Source organism: Barbus barbus (assembly GCF_936440315.1).
Source record: "Barbus barbus genome assembly, chromosome: 43".
In the NCBI taxonomy this organism is placed as follows: domain Eukaryota; kingdom Metazoa; phylum Chordata; class Actinopteri; order Cypriniformes; family Cyprinidae; genus Barbus; species Barbus barbus.
Genome location: NC_136721.1, coordinates 15,376,657 through 15,398,236, shown reverse-complemented (window position 1 = coordinate 15,398,236; position 21,580 = coordinate 15,376,657). Strand labels below are relative to the sequence as shown.

General features: G+C 36.4%; 2 protein-coding genes across 4 annotated transcripts in view; one reads left to right on the top strand and one right to left on the bottom strand.

Moving 5' to 3' along the window:
• Nucleotides 1-14,925, bottom strand: part of LOC306862851 (NAD(P) transhydrogenase, mitochondrial-like) — a 46,921-nt gene extending 31,996 nt beyond the window's left edge. Inside the window, exons 1-3 of one of the 3 annotated variants that reach the window (XM_079405887.1) lie at nt 14,858-14,925; nt 11,237-11,427; nt 986-1,215 (exon numbers count right to left, since the gene is read on the bottom strand). In XM_079405887.1, the coding sequence (XP_079262013.1) occupies nt 986-1,215; nt 11,237-11,427; nt 14,858-14,862 (426 nt within the window). In that variant the 5' untranslated portion in view covers nt 14,863-14,925. Of the gene's footprint in view, nt 1-985; nt 1,216-11,236; nt 11,428-13,425; nt 13,773-14,857 lie in introns of those variants that run through there. The other 2 variants (XM_079405888.1, XM_079405889.1) reach the window with 2 other exon arrangements.
• A 1,852-nt stretch (nt 14,926-16,777) lies between these two features.
• On the top strand, nt 16,778-20,955 carry LOC306862027 (coiled-coil domain-containing protein 80-like). Its single transcript, XM_079404609.1, has 7 exons — nt 16,778-17,953; nt 18,058-18,214; nt 18,683-18,816; nt 18,896-19,053; nt 19,137-19,240; nt 19,679-19,759; nt 19,863-20,955. The coding sequence occupies exons 1-7, from the start codon at nt 16,802-16,804 to the stop codon at nt 20,174-20,176; spliced, it is 2,100 nt and encodes a 699-aa protein (XP_079260735.1). The 5' UTR covers nt 16,778-16,801; the 3' UTR covers nt 20,177-20,955.
• Nucleotides 20,956-21,580: the final 625 nt, after the last annotated feature.

Genomic DNA, 21,580 nt, shown 5'->3' with positions numbered 1-21,580 from the left:
AGTCTTAAGTTACCTGTGAGTACTGTAACAATTAGAAGACGCCCATGTGAAGCCAAGCTATCTGCAAGAAGCCCCCGTCCCATTGTTGAAAAAAATGAAGAGGTTACAATTTGCCAAAGAACACACTGACTGGCCTAAAGAGAAATGGGTGGAATATTTTTTGGACCGATGAAGATAGATTGTTCTTTTTGGGTCTAGGGGCCGCAGACAGTTTGTCAGACGACCCCCAAACACTGAATTCAAGCCACAGTACACTGTGAAGACAGTGAAGCATGGTGGCGCAAGTATCATGATATTCAGCCCATTTATCACATTCCAGGGATCATGGATCAGTTTGAGTACATTCAAATACTTAGAGGTTATGTTGCCTTATGTCGAAGAGGAAATGCCCTGGAAATGGGTGTTTCAACAAGACAACAACCCCAAACACACCAGTAAGCAAGCAACATCTTGGTTCCAGAGCAACAAGATTAACCTTATGGAGTGGCCAGACCAATTCTCCAGACCTTAATCCAATATAAAACTTGTGAGGTGACATCAAAAATGCTGTTTCTGAGGCAAAACCAAGAAATGCAGAGGAATTGTAGTATGTAGTGCAATCGTCCTGGGCTGGAATACCTGTTCACAGGTGCAAGACTCCATGTAACACAGATGTGAAGCAGTAAAGAAACCGTGGCTATACAACTAAGTGTTAGTTCAGTCATTCACAAGAAAGCTAAATCTTCAAGCATTTTTCTGTTTATACAGTAAATGTTTGACTTTGTAAAGAAAAATACAGACACTGCTACTTTTTTGAACAGCCTAATATTCCTTTTTCTTCACTTTCTCTAAAGTAATAAATTTGCTCATTTTTTCTTCATGTTTTGATTTAGAATAGAATGTGCAATGTTCCCAATGCATGTGTGTTTATTGTAGTAAAAGTTATTATAAGGATTTTGAGCTTTACTTGCTTTTTGAACACAACTGTAAATTAATCTAATAGTACCTTAAGTAGAACATCAGATGCAAAGACATCTTTGGTGTCCTTGATGGCGGCTCCTGCTTTTGTATACATGTCATCGGAGAACTTGGCCGATTCCCCTGCGCCAGACTCCACCACCACATTAAAGCCCTGCTTGATGAGAGCTTCCACTCCGGCTGGAGAGATAGCCACTCGACGCTCATTCTGAAAGATTTCCTTGGGAACGCCGACAGTCAGCTGTTTGTATGGAATGCCTGAAGGAAAAAACAGAGAATTACAGAATCAAGCAGAGTCTGGAGAGGAACATATTACTAAGTGTTTGTCGAATGTAAAAGTTCAAAAATGTTGGTCAGGGTTCATGTTTTAGACTTAAACTTAGCTTATTAATTAATTGTCTACCAAATTGCCCCAATATAAAATCATTATAAATAAAATGTTTATAATTTCATAATAGCAATTACCAAACAATGCAAAGATTTAAATTTTTGTTGTACATATAAATTTTTTTTTTAGTAATTTAGTAGCTTTAAATCTAAAGTTGAACACTATTTTTACATGCGTTTTTTAATACATTCACACATTACATACACTATACATTTTTTTTTTAAGAATTGTTTTGTATTATATATATATATATATATACACACACACAAAGTCTTCACATTGTATTATAATTGTGTTACGTAAACACACTTTAGGTTAGTTTTCATTTTAAATGTAATTGTGTCAAATATGTACAAAAAAAAAAAAAAAAAAAAAAAAAAAAAAAATAAGTCTGAAAATTTAATATAAGAATATGCAGACTACAACACCAGCAACAACCTATGTTGTGACTCTTTATCTCTTTAAAATGTTCACCTTTTTAATCTACATCAAACTGGACTAAATCCTCATACATTGTTTCTTTGGTATTAGTTTCTCTACACAGAAAAAAGTGAAGTGTAAAAAGCTGCTCTCATAGCCAGTATCTCTTTAGACCATTTCGAACCGTGCAGCCTCTCCATTCTAAACTCAAGGATAGGTCAAAGAGTAAAGCGGTACAATAAAGATACGAGTCAGACTAACAACTGGTGAAGCAGTTCATAAAGACCAATGGGTGGTTTAAAAGAAATGTGTAAAACCGTTGAGACCTTTGTAATGGACTGTAGGCCCATGAGGTCTCTGTAAGACTTGTGGTTTTACAGTTGTGTGCATTTTTACAGTAAGACAACACTTTGTGACAGCTCCAATTTTGCGGTCATAATTCAAAAATATAACTGAGAATTCAAGCTGTAAAACAGAGCATGGATGGGATTTAGGATGTGTAATAAAGAAAATCAAGTTGAATTTTTATGCACAGCTTCACTTTATTTGTTTTGGTCTGTAAAAGATGTGCAAACAACATGTGGTCTAGACAAGCTGAATATGCATCCAAGAAGTCATCCAAGTCATGTTCTGCTATTGGAAGCAGGAGGTCACTTGTGGAAAATTCCACCACAGGCCGGATCTACAGATAATAACAACAACTTAAGCTCACATGAATCACTGCCTGGAGGAAGAGACACTGAACTACAGAGAGCAAAGACAACTTGAAAAGTATTTGGATACTTCAGCCATATGTAAATATGAAAAATTGAACGAACGTCACAGCATTAGATATCAACCGGTGACATTTAGTATTACAAAAATGACATTAAGTTGTTGATTTTCTTTTGCTCTCTTGGAAACCTACATTTTGATTAGGGCTGGGCGATTTGGCCTAAAACCAAAATCTCGATTAATTGAACATTTTAACTCGATTACGATTAATGAACGATTATTTTTTTATTTTTTTAGCCCTCATAGTTCACTGACAAGTTTTGTACAGTAAATATGCTCACATATTACAAGTGAGAGATTTTTGAATGAAGGGTGCATTACTTGATTTTAAAATAATTGAAGGAAACACACACTATCTATGATTATTTATTGAACATCAATGTTAAACAACTGAAATTAAAGCACACATTGCCTAAAACGAACAGTCACTTTCTTCTTATAAAAAAAGTAAAAATAAATAACTTGCACTTTTGGAAATAAAATAAATTATTTTCAATGTTTTTCTTAGAAGTAGAAAATAAGCAGTATCTCTTCTAAATAAAATAACTCTTGTTCATATTCAGTAACGTGATTGTGCTCCAAGTGTTGAAACAAATTGGTGGTGTTACCTTTGGACGTCGAAACTGTTTTTCTACAGTGTCTACATCTGACTTAATTTTGTTCGATGTCATCCTTACTGAAGCCAAAATGTGTCCAAATGACAGAGACTGCATTTTTCTTTGGTACAAGCTGCTCTAGTTGCTCAGTGATTAAGCTCTTCATGCTCGACATGTTGGCGGAATAACGTAATGTAAGGGAGCCGGGTCACGTGACTCCACACGCGGTAGTGTTTTAAAGGGAAAGTAATTGAAATAATCGACCTGGAAAAATTTGATCGATTATAGGTTCTGAATGTCGATTTCGATTACTTTTCGATTAATCGCCCAGCCCTAATTTTGATATTTTGTTATCAAATGCAATTGCATTTATAGCGGCATATATGTTTAAATATGTTTGAGACCACTTTATGTCACCAGGTTCAAGTTTTATATTGCGTATTTAAAACTATTTGATTGAAAACTTAACAGGACAAAGTTTTGCTTTCTGGCATATGCAAGGGCAATCAACTTTTTTGTTGTTGTTGTTGAAAACAAGAGACTATTCAAGAGCATAATGTCAATGTCAAATCTGGCCAATCATGATGCAGCTTTAATAACACTTACTTCATAAGGAAATTTAGACAATTATACACCACTGTTCAAAAGTCTGGGCTCAGTAAGATTTTATTTAGGACCCATTCAATGATCAAAACTGATGGTAATGACACTTTTGTAACATATTAGAATGATTTCTGAAGGATTATGTGACACTGAAGAAAATTCAGCTTTGCCATCGAAAGAATAAATTAAATTTTAAAAAAATATTTCAATATATTTACTCTATTCTTGATCATATGTAGCCTTGGTGAGCACAAGTGACTTCTTTCAAAAGAATTTTAAAGAGTAACTAAACCCCTGGTCAGAGCCCAACTCCACCCACTGGCAATATTTGAAAAATGCTGGAAAAGTGGGCAGAGCCCAGCGGAGACAGAGGGGAGGTGGTGAGCTCCTGCAGGGGCTTGGTTAGTAAGTGCCATCATACCGGGGTATGCAACGTCCAATAGGAAAATTCAACTGCAGTAGCCACCGTTCAACATGAAGAGGGCAGCATTCAGACGTTTTTACACCATATATTGTAGAATTAAAACACTTTATAACTAAATGTCAAAACATTTACTCGAATCAATGCACAGCACTAATAAAGACACAGTCTTACAGATCATTAACTCAAAAAAGTTATTTTATGGTTTAGTTACCCTTTAAAGGGGTCATATGATACGATTCCAAGTTATCCTTTCTCTTTGGAGTGTTACAAGCTGATTGTTACAAGCTGATTGTGCATAGATAAGGTCCTTGAAGTTGCAAAGACTAAAGTCTCAAAACCAAAGAGATATTCTTTATCAAAGTAAAGACTCGTCCACGCCCCCCTGAAACGGCTCTTTCAAACACGCCCCCACACGTCTGCATCGACCATAGATATATATACTGACTAGATGTCGCCTTGGGCCTCTAAGCATACGTCAACATCGCCGCCATCTTGGGTCGGGGATCTGAAGGAAGCGCCAAAGTTTCCCGGCATTCAGATCAACTCTGAAGATGCCGGACTTTTGTGCTGTAGTGGATATTTTCATGAACTGGATGTTTTCAAAGAATGGTTAACCTGTTATATACTGTAGCCTAATCATTTAATAAGCTGTTGTAAATACTGGAAGATGTTTTCACACTACGTACGCACGTTATGTTTGTTTTTATGTTATATAACCATTTTACGCTGGGTCATTGTATTGCAGGCTTGCTGATGTACAAAATAAACCAGTACAATTCAAATGTTTTAATTAACATGTATTTTTAAGTATGGATATCACACCATTGTAGCCATTTTGTGTGCAGTAGACTAGGCTAAGGTAAGTAACAATAGTTAATTTTAAGTTCACTGAAGTGGAAGAATAATAAACTTACACCTAGTTTTGAAGTAGATTAATATCAAAAGCTTCAATTTTCTCTGGACTCGATCATAAATACATGTCTGTCAGTTGGAACAAACCAAAAAACTAAGAAAAATCATTTGAGATTTGGACGATTTATGATAATTTAATTTCTGCCTAGATGCAGATGTTAGGTTCCCCATCCTAACATTCTGAGGTCTGTTGGTCAGGAAGTCCATAATTGTTTTTTTTTCCCCGCTTTGTTTGTTTAACTCGTGCCTTTATTAATTTAAATTTTGCTCTATTATTTATATTTTATATATACTTTATATTATTCATGTTTTTTTCATATCACTATCAGCATCCTTGTAATTGTTTTGTGCATTGTAGAACAAATTAATTAGTTATGTAGATGTGTCTAAGTATTGTATTGTATATGATATATCACATATTTATGATAGAACATAGATTAATTAATTATTTTACTTATATCATATAAGTAAAATAATTAATTAATCTATGTTCTATCATAAATATATGTCTGACATTTATAATAAACCAAACGGCTTGAAAATCGGTTGAAAATTAAGCAAATTAAGGTGATTTTAATCGTTGATAGTTCTCTGCCAATGTTAACTAATGCAGAGTAGACGCGGCTTCCCCCGACCCAAGATGGCGGCCGCGCTGACGCATCGTTCCTATGGACAGCAGCGTCAGAGGCGACATCTAGTCAGTATATATATCTATGTCCATCGACTAGACGTCTGTGCTAGCTGGCCAATCAGAGCAGACTGCGCTTGTCTGAAGGACTTTGTAGAAAACGACTCGTTTGAGAGAGGGGGGCATAGAGGACCTACAATTTGAAAAATAAGGATGTTTTTAGAACATTAAAGCATGTCAACATATTCTGTTACACCAAATAATGATCTTTAAAAAGCATCATATGACCCATTTAAAGGGTTAGTTCAACGAAAAATTAAAATTCTATCATTAATTACTTAAATTACCCTTGTGTCGTTCCAAACCTGCAAGACCTCCGTTTATCTTCAGAACACAAATTAAGATATTTTCTGAGAGCTTTCTGACCCTCCATAGACAGCAAGGATATTACCACGATCAATGCACAGAAACGCAGCAAGTACACTGGTAAAATAGTCCATATGACATCAGGCGTTCAACCATAATTTTACGAAGTTACGAGAATACTTCTTGTACGCAAAGAAAACTATAATAACATTATTTATTCAGCAATTCTTCACCCAGAGTTACGGTCTTCTGCCATTTTGGAGAGTACCCCAGAACTTAATCAGCGTTGTTTACGTTCAGCATGTGCACACGGTCTACTGAACCGGTCTATGGAGAGTCAGAGAGCTCTCAGATTCCATCAAAAACATCTTAATTTGTGTTCCAAACATGAACAAAGGTCTTATGGGATTGGAACGACATGAGGGTGAGTAATAATTTCTTGTACATTAAAGTAACAAAGACCAAGGAGTCATTTCATACAACAGTATTTCGAAAACCAATGGATAAAAACACAATATTATCTATTGACAGTTATCATCCAGCTCCTTTAAAACGTAGTTTACTGATCAGTCAATTACATCGATTAAAACGTAACTCTAGTACTGAACATGAATTCGAGGAACAGGTAAAACTGATACAGGGGCGTAGATTACGCGGGGGACGCGTCTCCCCCACTTTTTATAAAAAGTAAATTCGTCCCCCGCACTTTTTCATCGGACAGTTGTGTTCTCGACATGTTGAGGTTTTAATGGAGCAATGTATATCAATGCAGAATGATTTGAAATTCAAAGAGACAAGATAATTTATACATGACGTTTACGTTTCCATGGCAATCAGTCACTCAGTTTGTCACGTCACTACACGCCCAGGTTCGCGCCCGCTGTCCATCATTCATTAGAAGTCGAGATGAGTTCAAAGCGACAAAAAACTCTTCACTCCTTTTTACGAAAAAGTCAAGCAGCGTAAGTTGGCATGTGGGATCCGAATTGCACAATGTTGAGTGACTCTGCCTATTGCTCTTGTTGAATAATTAGCAAGTTTTGATGTTCATTATATGGAGAAAAAAAAGCTGCCTGGACAAACATGCACTTATTTATTTTCAGTGTATTTTTCCGTAACTCTTTTGTAACGTCTTTTATTTTAACACGTATGTATGTTATCAGAACCCTTCAATTAAGAATAAAGATAATGTTGAACTGAGATTTTACAGCGTTTGCAGCATTGTGACACTCTGCCAATACTATACATGATGTATTTGAATCAAGTATGCAAGCACTGATCTGATATAGGACCGATCTTCATTTAGGGATGCTCTGTCATTATTGCACTAATTTGACGTTTTTATGTGTTGTCAAGAATGAACAAGAAACAGTCAGCCTAGGTTTGTTAGGACGACACGCAAGAAATACAAACTTCACAGCTGAGAAGAACTGATAGAGTGGCTTTTAACACCTGGCTATTTTTACATTGTATAAAATCTATTAATACACAAGCGTTTGTAGGATTATATATGGAGCAATCATAAAAACACAATTAGTCAAATATAGAAAAATAAAAAATAACATTAGTATGATTAGTATGAACTTCTCAGCTATCATTTTTAACTACAGTATGTAATTATTAGCTTGCATATTGGTTGTTCATTAGCACTTAAGCACATATTAATTCTGTATTCTTCATGACCATATTCTGCATCCCATAATCCTAAATTAAACAACTACAACGACTACCTTACAAGCTATTAATAAGCAGTAAATGAAGAGTTTATTGAGGCAAAAGTCAGTTAATAGTGAATATATGTTTATCATTCTAAAGTGTTAAAAAATAATTTAGGATACAAATGATTGGTTATTGTCCAGCAGTGTACTTAATGTGTTATTTTCTTCTGTATGTCACTATTCCCTGTATTTAGGGAATATTATTTTCTGTAGACAGAGGCAGAAGTGCATTCAGAGATGAGAGTGAATGAGGCAGAACTTTTCAGTGAGGCTTCAGAGGTAAGATTATTTAGAGCATTGTCTATGATAAGATATTTCTTATACCTTTTAACATGGAGTAATCAGACTAATGTATAATAGAACAGAACAGAATAAAGTAGTATGTGAATGTGCAAGTATCCATTACTGTGTGCCATGTACTCTACATACAACACACACAAAATACAATCTGAAATATGTAAACAATAGTACCCTTATAAGGACATCTTTGTAAATTATACTCAAAAAGGTGCACATTAGTACCTTAGAATACCAATATGTACCGTAATGACTTTTGTACCGTTTGACTTACATTTCACTGCTGGTTATACTCTGTATAATGGTGTATGTGACGAATAAAAATCTTGAATCTAATGTACAACTATGAAACTTTTTGGGGTAAATAAGGTACAAAGATGTCCTTTTAATGGTACTGTCCCAGTGACAAGCTGTTGTATTTCTTTCTTTTTCTTTTTTCTCTCTTTCTTTCCTTCTGTTTTATAATCATATATAATAATATAATCATAAAGCATATTAAGCAAAAAGGTATGATTAAAAATAAAACTTGTCAATTAGACAAGGGTTAACTGAAAAAAAAAAAAAACAGGTATAACACTAGACATTCCGTCCCCCCCCACTTTTGAAATGATGGCTACGCCCCTGAACTGATATTTCACCAATTTCGTTATAAAGTTATGGGTATCCACTAGGGCTGTCGCGATTTGTTGATTTTAGTCGACTAATCGATTTTTCCACGCGTGTAGGTTAAGTTCGTGCGTCTCACAGCGGCTCCATTCACAGTAGCTCCACAGAAACTGTAATCATTTACATCTGGAGCGACTCATACTCATCTCTGCATATTGTTGTGAGTTTGTGTTTATTATAACGTTCATCTGGGAACGCAGCGCGCGCCATTTCATCAGATTTGTAAGGTAAACCATTTATAAATCTACACAAACACAGGAGAATAAATCGAGATTTCAAAATAAAAGCTCAACCCCTCACTCTGAGTTCACACGGTTTGATGTCCACACATTCATTTTATTACAGTGGCTGTAGCATTTCTGTCCTAAAGAAATGGCCAAATATTAAAGATTAAGTGTACATTTGAATTAAATGGTGCTTGGTCAATATTAAACCGTAATGTGTAAAAATAATCATCAGGCTATCGGCGCCCCCTGCAGGCCTTTTTTGTAATGCGTAATCTACATTAACTCTATAATACATTATGTATTTTAACAGTTTTGTTCAATAAAACCATATGTTTCTTGCTTTTGATACTTTATTTGAACTAATTATTGCATCATTGCTATTATATATGTATTAAGTCATTTTAAAAGGTACTGTTCACTTAAATCCATTTTATTACCACAAAAAAAATATTATAATTATAGGGCCCTATGAAATCGGTTTTATTTCCAAATTCAGTTTTTTTAATTTTATTGATCAAAAAGCCTGTCTAATTAATTGAGTTTTACAGTTTTATCTTTAACAAATTCTGTTTTTCATTATTTTCTGGATTCCATTTTAATTGTTCCATTAAATTTGAATAATAAAAGCATCTCCAAATAATTTATATTATATATATATATATTATTTTTTTTATTTTTTTTAAGTATTTTTTCAGAAATACTGCACATTTACATTTTTCACCTAAATAAATTCTGGTAAATAATATTTCTGGTAAATACTCCTTTAAAAAGTGTTTTTTGATTATAATTTTATTATTATTAGACTAGAACATGTGGATGTGTTGTCATTCTTACACTATAATACTGAACTGTGATTTCAGTGATTTGGACTATGAGATGGACACTTGCTTCTTGCACTCTGTTGCACTTCACTTTTCCTTTAAAAGAAGATTTCATAGAAATTTGGATTTCATTTGGTTCCCCATTTGGTGGGGAAGTCGTGGCCTAATGGTTAGAGAGTTGGACTCATGATCCAAAGGTTGCGGGTTCGAGTCTCGGGCCGGCAGGGATTGTAGGTGGGGGGAGTGAATGTCCAGCGCTCTCTCCACCATCAATACCACGACTGAGGTGCCCTTGAGCAAGGCACCGAACCCCCAACTGCTCCCCGGGCGCTGCAGCATAAAATGGCTGCCCACTGCTCCGGGTGTATGTTCACGGTGTGTGTGTGTTCACTGTTGTGTGTGTGCACGTTGGATGGGTTAAATGCAGAGCACGAATTCCGAGTATGGGTCACCATACTTGGCTGAATGTCACTTCACTTCACTTCTAATAGAATATTTTTAAGTAAAATTGTTGATTTTTTTGCGAGATATAACCTCTTCAGTAGCGAGACACGACATCAAGCAATTGGAATGTATAGGAATAGAAGAGGTTTTTGGGTCACGTCGAGGACGTGATATAAATAAAGAACTATAGAAACGGGAAGCATTTTGGATTCATAAACTTAAATCACTGATGCCAAATGGCATGAATGAAGAACTAGAAATTTCTGTTTTTCTTTAAAGTCTGTGTAAAGTCAATATTAAATGTGTGTTCTGAGTTTGTCACCACAGAAAAATGTTATTAACCACCCAGCCAAATTTGAATGCTAAAAAAACCCCGCCAAGTAAATAAAATAAGCTAAAACAAATAAAATAAAACAAAGTGAATATCTGAGGCTCATAAACCCCTTATAACCACACTGTATTCTGGCAGTCACCACAGACATGCGTTTCTTTTCCCAGCAGACTTTCTCCCGCACGAGATGTGCCACAGTCCTGGTTCCTCAGCTGACACATTGCCAGAAATAACCTGCCTCAGCTGTCATTACCATTCTTCCCCCTCTCAAAAAAACGTCTGCATTAATGGCAGGTCTCCAACAAATGCTGTATCCAAGCAGCCAGTACACTAGACAGGTCACTTACAGTACACTCATTCATATCCTTCGTAACTTTCAATGCAGGTAATAGTGAGGAGGGACACACTGACCTTGAGGGTCATTGCACATAAACTACTACAGAAGAGTAGAAAGACATTTGGGAATGTTTCATTCTCTTTGTTATACTTCATAACAAAATCTGCTGAGGTAAAAGAAATTATGTTTATGGATAAGCACAAGCGAACCATACTCAAGGTCTTACTGAGGGGAAAAACATGATTTAATGTCCTCAACCACCTCAAGTCACCCCAATTACTAAAACAGAATGTGTTATATCTCGACTCAATATTCCAGCGCCGTTACCTGGACTAGCGAGGCGAGAGAGGGCTTGATGGGTCCTAAAGAACCGCACACATGGTGTCTTCACCGTCCGGACAGTCTTAGCACAGGCCAGCCCGGAGAACAGGGGGCTGGAACAGCTGGTGGCAACCACGCGCAGAAGACTCGCCATCGGAGACACAAGGAGGAGCTGTGCAGTCGGAACGACCCTCCTCCTACATGTGAGGGAGAGAGATAGAGAGAGGGGAAAAAATAAAAATTGAGCCGGCTGACCTATCCCATAATGCGCCACTCTGCCCCAGTCACTGCAGCTCAGATGTTTACCCAACTCCAAGGTGACATACATACATATGCTCACAGTTCACACAAGTGCGTGACTGTTAACTGGGCATTGATTCACAAGGTCCTCACACTTTTATAGAGGAAATATCACTACAATTTTTTTTTATAAAGAAATTAACACTTTTATTTAGCAAAGATGCATGAAATTGAACAAAAAAATGACAGTAAAGAAAAATGCATCAGTTTCTACAAAAAAATATCAAGAAGCATATTATGATCCAACACTGATAATAAGAAATGTTTCTAGATGTGAATTTCAGAACATTTTAAATAAATTTTATTCAAAATAATACAATTTATTTAAAATTTTATCATTACACACAAATTAAATTGTAATTTTATGGCAACTAGGCTACTAAACAACAATTGGTCTCAAACTAGCATTTTTTAACGGAATTTCTGGCTTTCTTTTGTACAGTAGTGGTTACTACTATAAATATAATATTTTGTTTTTATATCTTTTCTTGATTATCTTTGTTATTCTGCAATATAACCACAGCCTCTAAAGAACTTCATGGCTCTTTGCAAGTCTATCTGTACCGACAGAAAACAGATCAATTAATCCACAGGGTGAATCAATCAAGGTCAAACTAAGGCAAACACTGAAATGTGTAGAAATGTATTTGTTTGGGCAAGGACTATCGCAAATGAAGGTGATAAGGGTTTTTCCTGAGTGGGACAGTGCAGGTCACACAGTAGCAGGAGGCCTTACAGGTCCTTTATGGTCTATAACACCATAAACACCGTCTGCGAGAGTTGTCTCCAGAATATACAAAACACGCAAAAAGAAAAGTTAAGTCAAAAAACAAATACTGCTTTGTAGTTTTTGATCAATTTAAAAACTAAAAACAAAATTTTTTTTTTTTGTAATATTCAATAATACTAGTATTAATTTTTAATTAACATCATAATGACATAGCAGTATTTGTATTGTTAAATACTTTTAATATTTATAAGTCACTTTGAATAAAAATGTCTGCTAAATGAATACAATGTAAATACTGACACTGTGGTCAAGACTTCTCAGGTAGAAGTTATACAAACATTTGATAGGTGTATTTTATATTAGACAAATAGTTTATCAAACATATCTAATGGGTCTCAGAACAAAATGGGGGTTACAAATTTATTTACAAAGAACACCAAAAATTTCGTGTATTCACAGAATGTGCCAGTAATACACAGTTTCCATTTATACACCAGTAGACGCCCGTGTAATTTTCCTTTTTTTTTAGATGCATCCCACACATGAAAGCTCTGCAGTGGTTTTGCATGTTTGAGGGTGTGGGAAACAATCAAATCACAGATTTATTTAAACTTGTGCAGACAGACTCTATTGGATTATCGTGCCAACTACAATCTAATTCCAGCATCATAGGTCAGATGTGGGGCAAAGTATATTAACTTTATAAACTACAAGGTTTAGAAGAAAAAAATAAATAAATATATATATATATATATATATATATATATATATATATATATATATATATCATAAACGATGAGGAGGTATTAAATAACGGTGTTTGTCCTTGTGCCTACGGTTTGTGATTGGGCAGTGCAAAAGTCATTAATTCAAACAGCTCAATGGCACAAGTCACGCAGAATTTCCGCATATGTTTATAAATACATTAGCATATTTTAATTCATAGAATGCGGCTCAAGCCCACCAGTCCTATTCATTAAAATAATGCGTTTGCATGGTTTATTTTCGGAAGAGCAACGCGGCTTCGGGGTCGATGAGCTGACAGAAGGCGGGCACAAGCGCTCTTTTCCCCTTCATTCCTTTTTGTAACACACTAGCTTGTTAACTAAGCAGAAACAATTACTGCAGACTGTCGTTTGCATTTAGAGATCAAAGCAATACATGCCTTAATGCATTCCTTGCGATCAAATGACAAGGTGGCGGAGATCGATAATGAAGAATGAAATTCTCACCGAGTTCAGACAGAGCATCAATGAGCGACCTTTGAAAGCAGGGACGCACAGCTTACAGCCGCCACCCGGAAGCACTTGCGCTTGCTTCGTTCCTGCGCTTTCATTCCACCGTCAATCAACGCATGTAAATCAGTCACGTGCTGTGGGCGGTCGTTATCGAGATTTAACAGACACTCGGTTATCTTTTGAATAGACACAATCTAGGCATAAAACGATTTCGAACAGAATTTTAACGAAATACAACGTTTGTCTGTGTGCGAGGGTCCTCACTGCAGAACACAAGATCCAGGGGGTGTGGTTGGATCTAAATTTTTGGAGTGAGCTTAGGGGCGGGGCCACGCAAATATTTACAGCACCCACGTTTTTGCTAGCAGTTAAATTTTACCTATTGTTCATAATTGACCAGCACAAATAGAAATTATAACACCTGGTAAATCTGATGAAACACAAATTCATTCTAATAAAATTAAAAGATTTATGTTAAACTTTGCCCCAAGCGTGCCAACTGAACAGCAGTACTCAATGTACATACTGTACACATAGGATTACAGTACTTACCCTGAGCATGTATGTAAAGCTGTATATGTGTGTGTGTGTGTGTGTGTGTGTGTGAGAGAGAGAGAGACAGAGAGAGTACACATTTCAGCGTATGTTTCTTTTCTTTTTTTTTGTAAATGTTTGTTGCACATTTTGATGCCTGATGACAGGGGTGGAGGACAGATAATAGCGTTCCATCCAGAGCCAGACTGTTCCTAGTTTTGGTTTTGTTCAAACCCTGCATGGAAAGCACACTGCATCTGAATTTGAGTGGGGAAGCCTCAGTGCCTTATATGGGAGCCCCCTACCCCTGTCATCAAGGCATCAAAATGTGCAACAAACACAACAGGAAAAAAACATAAGCTGAAATGTGTACTCTCTCTCCCTTTCCCTTTCCCTTTCTCTCTCTCTCTCTCTCTCACACACACACACACACACACATGCTCAGGACAAGTTCTGTAATCTGTGTGTGTACAGTATGTACATTGAGCACTGCTGTTCAGTTGCCATGTTTGGGGTCACATTTCTCTGTATTTTTGATACTTTTTATGTAAAACAGTTTATTTTATTTGGATGAATTTGTCTGTCTTTGATCAGATTTACCAACTGTTATAACATCTATAGTACTTTCCTTTCAGGAATAATTTAAAGCTCTGGCTGCAAAGCAGTTGGAGAGTTTTTTGACTGCATCAATAATACACTTTAGCACGAATTTGGCTATATTCCCCAAAATCAGCTCTTCACTATCTTTTCACAGGCAAGTGATTTCGTCCAGGAATCTTAAAATCGAAAAAAATAAAAATAATAATAAATGAAGGGGTTACCTACAGCATTCATCGGATCTTTCTCTTCCAATTTACACTCCATGTGCGCGAGCATCCATGTTGCTTAGTAACGAACGCGCGTGCTGCAGAATCGCGTAATTTAAACGGAAACAACAACATCCTAATTTCTGATTGGCTGATGGTAGGTGGCATTTAACTCCGTATAACTCGAGACATGTATGAACTCGGCAGAGAACTTACCTCCGTATTCCCTCGTCTATTAATTGTACATATAGCGGGACAAGTTCTCCCTTTCTCAGCGTGAGAAATACAAGGTGTGGCGTGAGAGCGTGTGAACTGGTTGAAATGCGTGAGTCTCACGGTGAATGCGTGACAGTTGAGAGCCGTGGTAATGGGAGTTGAAAAATTGTATCATGGTAACCATATTTACCAACACAATACCATAGTTGCCACAGTTATTGTTTGTACCGTAAATAAATTAAAATGTTTTCTCTGTTTCAAACATTTTTGACAAAATCTCTGATAGGCTGCGATGGCAACTTTTGATTCTTATGTCCAGCAGAGAGCGGTAGCAGACAAGGACAATACTTCAACAACGAACTCCAAAAAAAAAAAAGGAACAAGAAAGGAGCTTCAGATGACTAGGCTCTTGATTTTTTGCTGCAATGTACACCGTGCAATTACAATTATACATCCAGTCTGTTCACAGACGATATTCGGACTGTAACCACACAATTTTTGACCTGATTAAGTTTTAGCCTGATAATTTCTTGCTTTTTAAAAATTTCTTGCTTTATAAATGAAACTCATGTACATGTAAATAAAAACATGGAATTAAACATCCTTTTGCATTGAATAGACCGCTTCCGTACGTTCTATCAGTACTGGCTGGTGCTGTTTGAAGTTTCCCCTGTGTTTCTCATGTTTCTGTTCAACTAAATCCATTTGTGGAATGTCTGTGTACCATGACTGTTAATCATTAACTTCAACCCAGATTGCTACAGCCACTTCTCACACTTCTCCTCACACCTGAAAAAAAGTTTAAGCTTTGCACTATGACAAATAAAAATCCAATGCATTAATTAATAGAAGGCTTTTGTATTATACTGTATAATATACTGTTATAATGTAGATTTAGATGTTAATGCAACACATAATACCTTATTTTTCAGTCAGCCTGAGTAATAATAACTTTGCTATCTACAGTTTCTATCTAAAAGTAAGCTTTACACTTTCAACCTTTTCTTTCACTTCCTAGCTGATAACATCACGTGTGTTGGACATGTATTTCTCTAAGCAAATGTGTTTCTCATTTCTAATTTCAGTGTACTAATAAGAAACCAATTTTACAGTGTCACACTAGTGTAAAAAATTATGTTTTTTGGGGGTGATGCAAAATCAAGTATACATTTGCATGCAAGTTAGCCTCACAATGAGAAATACAGTAAGATTTTGGAGTTCTGGTACTAATCTTCATAGTTTTGATGTCTGTTTTGCAGATGCATAGAGAATGAACCAAGACAATGAAGACTTTGTCTTTGAATTGAAGAATTGCCTTTGTGAATTATTGTTAAAAAAAATGTCTGTTACTACTTGTCTGCGTGTTCCTGTATCCTGATCGTGATTATATGTGCTGTTACGAAAATATACTAAAACTGTCGAGATATACTCTGCAATAATATTGTCTACTAAAGCAATAGCCAAAGTAAATGAAATGTTGACAACTAAGATCAAGTCACAGTGAAGTTGTAAAGGGATTGGGTTTCATCCTGCCCTTTCATTCTTCTTCTACAACAGTTCATCCTCCATGCAGACACAAAGTTATGAGGCGCAAGAAGCTGCTCCGCATGCCACACAGCTCACCATTGCTTTGAAGCTTAGAAATTCCAAGAGTTTCCTGTAAGAAGGTCAAACTCTAATGTGAACCAGAAGCTGCTATTTCTCTCTCTGCCTCCTCACTCTGTCGGTTAGTGGAGAGTGTCTCGATATGTCTCGTCTGTGGATCTTCCTGCTTCTGTTGGCACACTGGATCAACAGCCCGGTGCTTTCTGCAAAAGAAGGCAAGAGAAAACAACAAGTAAAGAATCAAAGTGGCCCTGCGACTCCCAAGGAGGACGTTGGGTCAGATGGAGCTCCCGAGAGCACATCGGAGTCTGACTTCTTGGCTGATTTTGCCGGGAAACACCGCCTGTGGGTGATCACTGCACCATCGCACAGTGACAACTATCTGCGTATGATGAAGAAGCAGATCCAGGAGTCTGAAGGACTGAACTGTCGCTTGGCAGAGAGAAACACACTCATCGTCACTATTATTCAGAACGCCATGATGGAAGGCAAAATCCAACGTACGACCTTGCAAGGAGAAGCCACTGTGGTGGTTATGGACTCTGAAATGGTAAGCAAACTTCTCCATTACCTTGAGCTGGAGGACCATACCTTCTCCATGCTGATTCTGAAGAAGAACATGAGGGTTAGTGAGAGATTTCCTTACCCAGTTCGCGTTGAGGCCATTCTTGAGGTCATCGACCAGCTGCCTGTGCGAAAGTTGGAAAAGGTCGCAAGAAAGGGGTTACCAGTGAAATGCAAGATCACAAAGAAGAGGTTAGTGGTGAAGAAACAGGGTTCTGGCAAGCGTAGGACCTTTAGCCCACAGAGGCATGCGAATACCACATCCATCTTTCTGACACACAAGACACGTCTTTACAAAAAGGCAACTTTGAGAAACAAAGTACAAGATATTTTGAACGGACGCTCACGATTCGTCATCCGTAAAACGACAGGCAGCTCAGGCAATGGAAAACCATCAGCTAAAGCAGGTTCAAAATCTGGATCTGGTGGAAATGAGAGGCTGAAGCACGATGACCAGAAGAAAACTCCAGATAGTGACAGACACTCAGAACCAGAAACAGAAGTGAAAAAAGCTTCGGAAGCAAAATTACATTTTGACAACCTCAATGAGGAGTTCAAAGGAGAGCAAACCGTTGACCATTCAAGCTCCAAAAAGAAAGACAAAGGAAAGGATGGCAAGAAGAAAAAGGGGAAAGGAGGGAGGAGGAAGTCACAACGAGAAGCAGTTGATAAGGAAAAGGCAGCTCTTAAAGAATTCATGCAAAACCTCAACGGGAGAAGAAGACTTCTTGTAAGATCTTGATTGCTAAAATGATCCATAATTATTTGTAGATCTCCTGGGAAGAGTATATCTGATTATTATGTTGTGTGTGTGTGTGTGTGTGTGTTGCATAGTTGGTTTCATCCCCAAGTGATGTCTCAAGTCAGTATATCAAACAGAGGGATGATAATGAGCTACGTAGCTGTGAGTTTTCCCAAAGAAAGGTCTCAGTGCTGTCCATCAAGGGTTCAGAACGTAATCCTATGCTACACATTCAACACTACCAACAAGGTAATGTATAAACACCTTTTTGCACATTGTACATAAAGTAAACCACTTGTGAACATATTTATGAAGCTTATTAAGTTAATTGACATCAGGTCTGTAACATAAAAGGGATGTCTTAGAGAGGCAGAGTCTCTCAGGGCTGTGTGGATACAGAGTTCCCTCAAAAGAGCCATTTGTTCATGAATTGAACCACTTTTATCACATTGTATGTTATGGAATCACTTAAAAGAACCAGTTCAAAAGAATCATTTGTTTGTGATTTGAACCTGTTTTGTCGCTGTGTGTTTTTGATTCCCTTAAAAGATCCGACTGTTAAGAGCCATTTGTTCATAATTGAGTCATATTTGTTTTGCTGTGTAGTTAATAACGTTTAAATGAAGTGCAACCAGATCGTTCTAGCTTATGCATTTGTGGTGCGCTTATTGTTTAGCACAATTGAATGTAAAAATCATGTTGCTTCTTTTGAAACAGATTCTGAGTCTCCACAAGCATCCCTGCCAGAAAAGTTCAGAAACCCTGAGTTAATCAGCGAGATCCGCAGAGAATATGGGCTGGACTCCAAAAACTTCTCAATGGTGTTAACTGACTATGACCTGAGGCCTAATGTAAGAACACGTATTTTCTCCTTATTCACAGTGACTTTGACAGACTACCAAATCAAAAGCATACTTCTTGTGGTTTTAGCTTAACAGGATTTTCAACAAGCCAACAGCTCCTTCTGATTTACTGGATTACATTGATAGCTTTCCATCACGTCAGTCTGAGAAGGAAGAGGAGAGAAAACTTCCATCACCCTGCTCTAAAGCAGAAATGAACAATCAAGAGGAGAACTCGCTTCTGAGGTAAATACCATGAGTTTCCCAATGCTTTAATCTATGATTACTAATCATTCCAATTGTTCTGATTATCATATGTGAATTTTCAGATTTATGTCCAAACGAAGACTTCTAATCATCTCAGCACCTACTGTAGATGACTACTCATTCCATCAACAGCTTCAGGCGCTTAATGGACAGGAGTGTCCACTGGGTACTGTATGCTTCATGTTCTCTGAGCTTTTTTTTGCAAAAAATATCAAATTAACAGTGATACACTAAAGGGTCTTTATTGGAATCAATGGTTTCATGAAGAACCTTTCATTTTCATTGCAAAAAAAGGTTATTTTATAGTGAGAAAAGTTTCTTTAGATTATTAAAATGTTCTTTTGGGAGCTCAAAATGGTTCTTCTATGGAACCACCACTGAGAAAACAACTTTTTGGCACCTTTATTTTTTTTAAAGAGTAAATTATGTTAAATTACTATGTGTACTGCGTTAGGCTAACCTAGACTTGTCATAGCACTTGCATGTTGTTGCTCTTGATTGCTTCTATTGTCCTCATTTGTTAATAACTAAATGTAAATGTAAAATGTTATATATTATACTGTACATATGGCAACCTAACTTAAAATTGAATCCACATGGACAGGTATTCGTCATTTTGCCTTGTTGAAGATTGTGGGTACTGGATCGACAGCTTCAGGAACAGTGGAGTTTTTTCCATTGAATGGTGAGATTTAAAATCTAATTTTCCTAATTTTTTGCAAGTAATACATAAAGCTGTAACATCAAATATTATAGAATGGCTATGAAATATTGATCATAACCTACAGGGAAAAGTCAACCTGAGAAGGAGACGCTTTCACGGGATGTGGTGGAGAGTCTCAGAAATCAGCTGAAGTTAAACCGTGACTACTTCAGTGTGCTGGTGGTGGGTAAGGACGGAGATGTAAAGGCCTGGTTCCCATCTCCAATGTGGTCCCTGGGAAGCATCTATGACCTTGTGGACTCTATGGAATTGCGACAACAGGAACAGAAACTACAACAAACTCTTGGAATTCACTGTCCAGATGAGAACACTGGTACTTACCATGGTTACACAGAAGAGACAGAGGACAGCTACTTGTACCACAGATCTGAGGACTAAAAGTCGTCAAAACAAAGACATTAGACATGCATATTGTGTACATAGCATGCATTTGTACATTTGTCATCCCCATATTATGTGATGCAAAACTTTACCTCTATAAATAGGTATTGTATGAAATTCATACAGCCATCTGACCTGTTGTTTGCTGTGTCCTGTAAAATTTCACTTCCCTGCACTTGGTTGCACATGCTACTATGCTTAAGTATAGCTAAAAGACATTGCGTGAAATTCTTGTTTTTAAAATCTGTTTACATTAAAGGCTAGTTTTCTAAGCTGTAAAAAATGTCTGAGTGTCTTATGTCTTAAGAGTATTGAGTTACACTACTGTTGGTAATTGGTAAAAATTTTTGTTGTGCTGGGCAACGATTAATCGCATCCAAAATAAAAGTTTTTGTTTATATAATATATGTGAGTGTACTGTGTACATTTATTATGTATATATAAATACACACACATACAGTATATATTTAGAAAATATTTACATGCATATTTATATTCATATAATATATATGTCTGTCCTCTGTTGTGTGTGTCACGTGTTCCCGCCTCTTGTGTCCATATTTTGTTTGTTTTCTGTCCTTGTTTAATGTGATTATTAGTTAATTCTATCCAGCTGTGTTTGTCTCATTATCTATGATTATCCTGTGTATTTATAGTCCTGTCTGTTCAGTTTGATTTCGTCTGGTCTACTCGTTACTCCCCGGTGTTCCTGTCTGTGTCAGCCTTGTCTTGCCCTGCCTTGTTTGGATTTGATTAAAGACTGTTATTTTGAGTTTACTACTTGTCTGCGTGTTCCTGTATCCTCCTCGTGTGTGCACCGTGATTATATGTGCTGTCAAGCGATTAATCACATCCAAAATAAAAGTTTTGTTTACATAATATGTGTGTATGTGTATATTCATTATTTCTATATAAATACACACATGCATGTATATATTTAAGAAAAAAATATTTTGTATAGTAAATATATTTATGTATAATATAAATATTTACATGTAATTTTTTTCAAAATATATACTGTATGAGTGTGTATTTATATATACATAATAAATATACACAGTAAACACATTATGTAAACATAAACTTTTATTTTGGATGCGATTAATCATTTGACAGCACTAATATATATAAACAACATTTTTCTTAATATAATACTGCTACATAACATACACATATATGGAAAATATTATTTTTTTAAGCAGCAATTATGTTTTTAAAATTACCTCTAATTTTCCTTCTAGTATGTTGATTTGGTGCATAAGAAAGGCAAAAACACTTGTCCTGTGTAATATTTAAAACCGTAATACATTGTTTTCAGGATTCTATGATGAATGGAAAGAACAGCATTTATTTGAAATATAATTTTTTTGTAACATTATCAATGCATTTGTCACTTTTGAT

Coding starts and splice junctions, on each gene's coding strand:
- LOC306862027 (XM_079404609.1), top strand. CDS start 16,802: ATGTCTCGTCTGTGGATCTTCCTGCTTCTGTTGGCACACTGGATCAAC. Junction 18,215..18,682: donor CATTCAACACTACCAACAAG/GTAATGTATAAA, acceptor CTTTTGAAACAG/ATTCTGAGTCTCCACAAGCA. Junction 18,817..18,895: donor ACTATGACCTGAGGCCTAAT/GTAAGAACACGT, acceptor TTGTGGTTTTAG/CTTAACAGGATTTTCAACAA.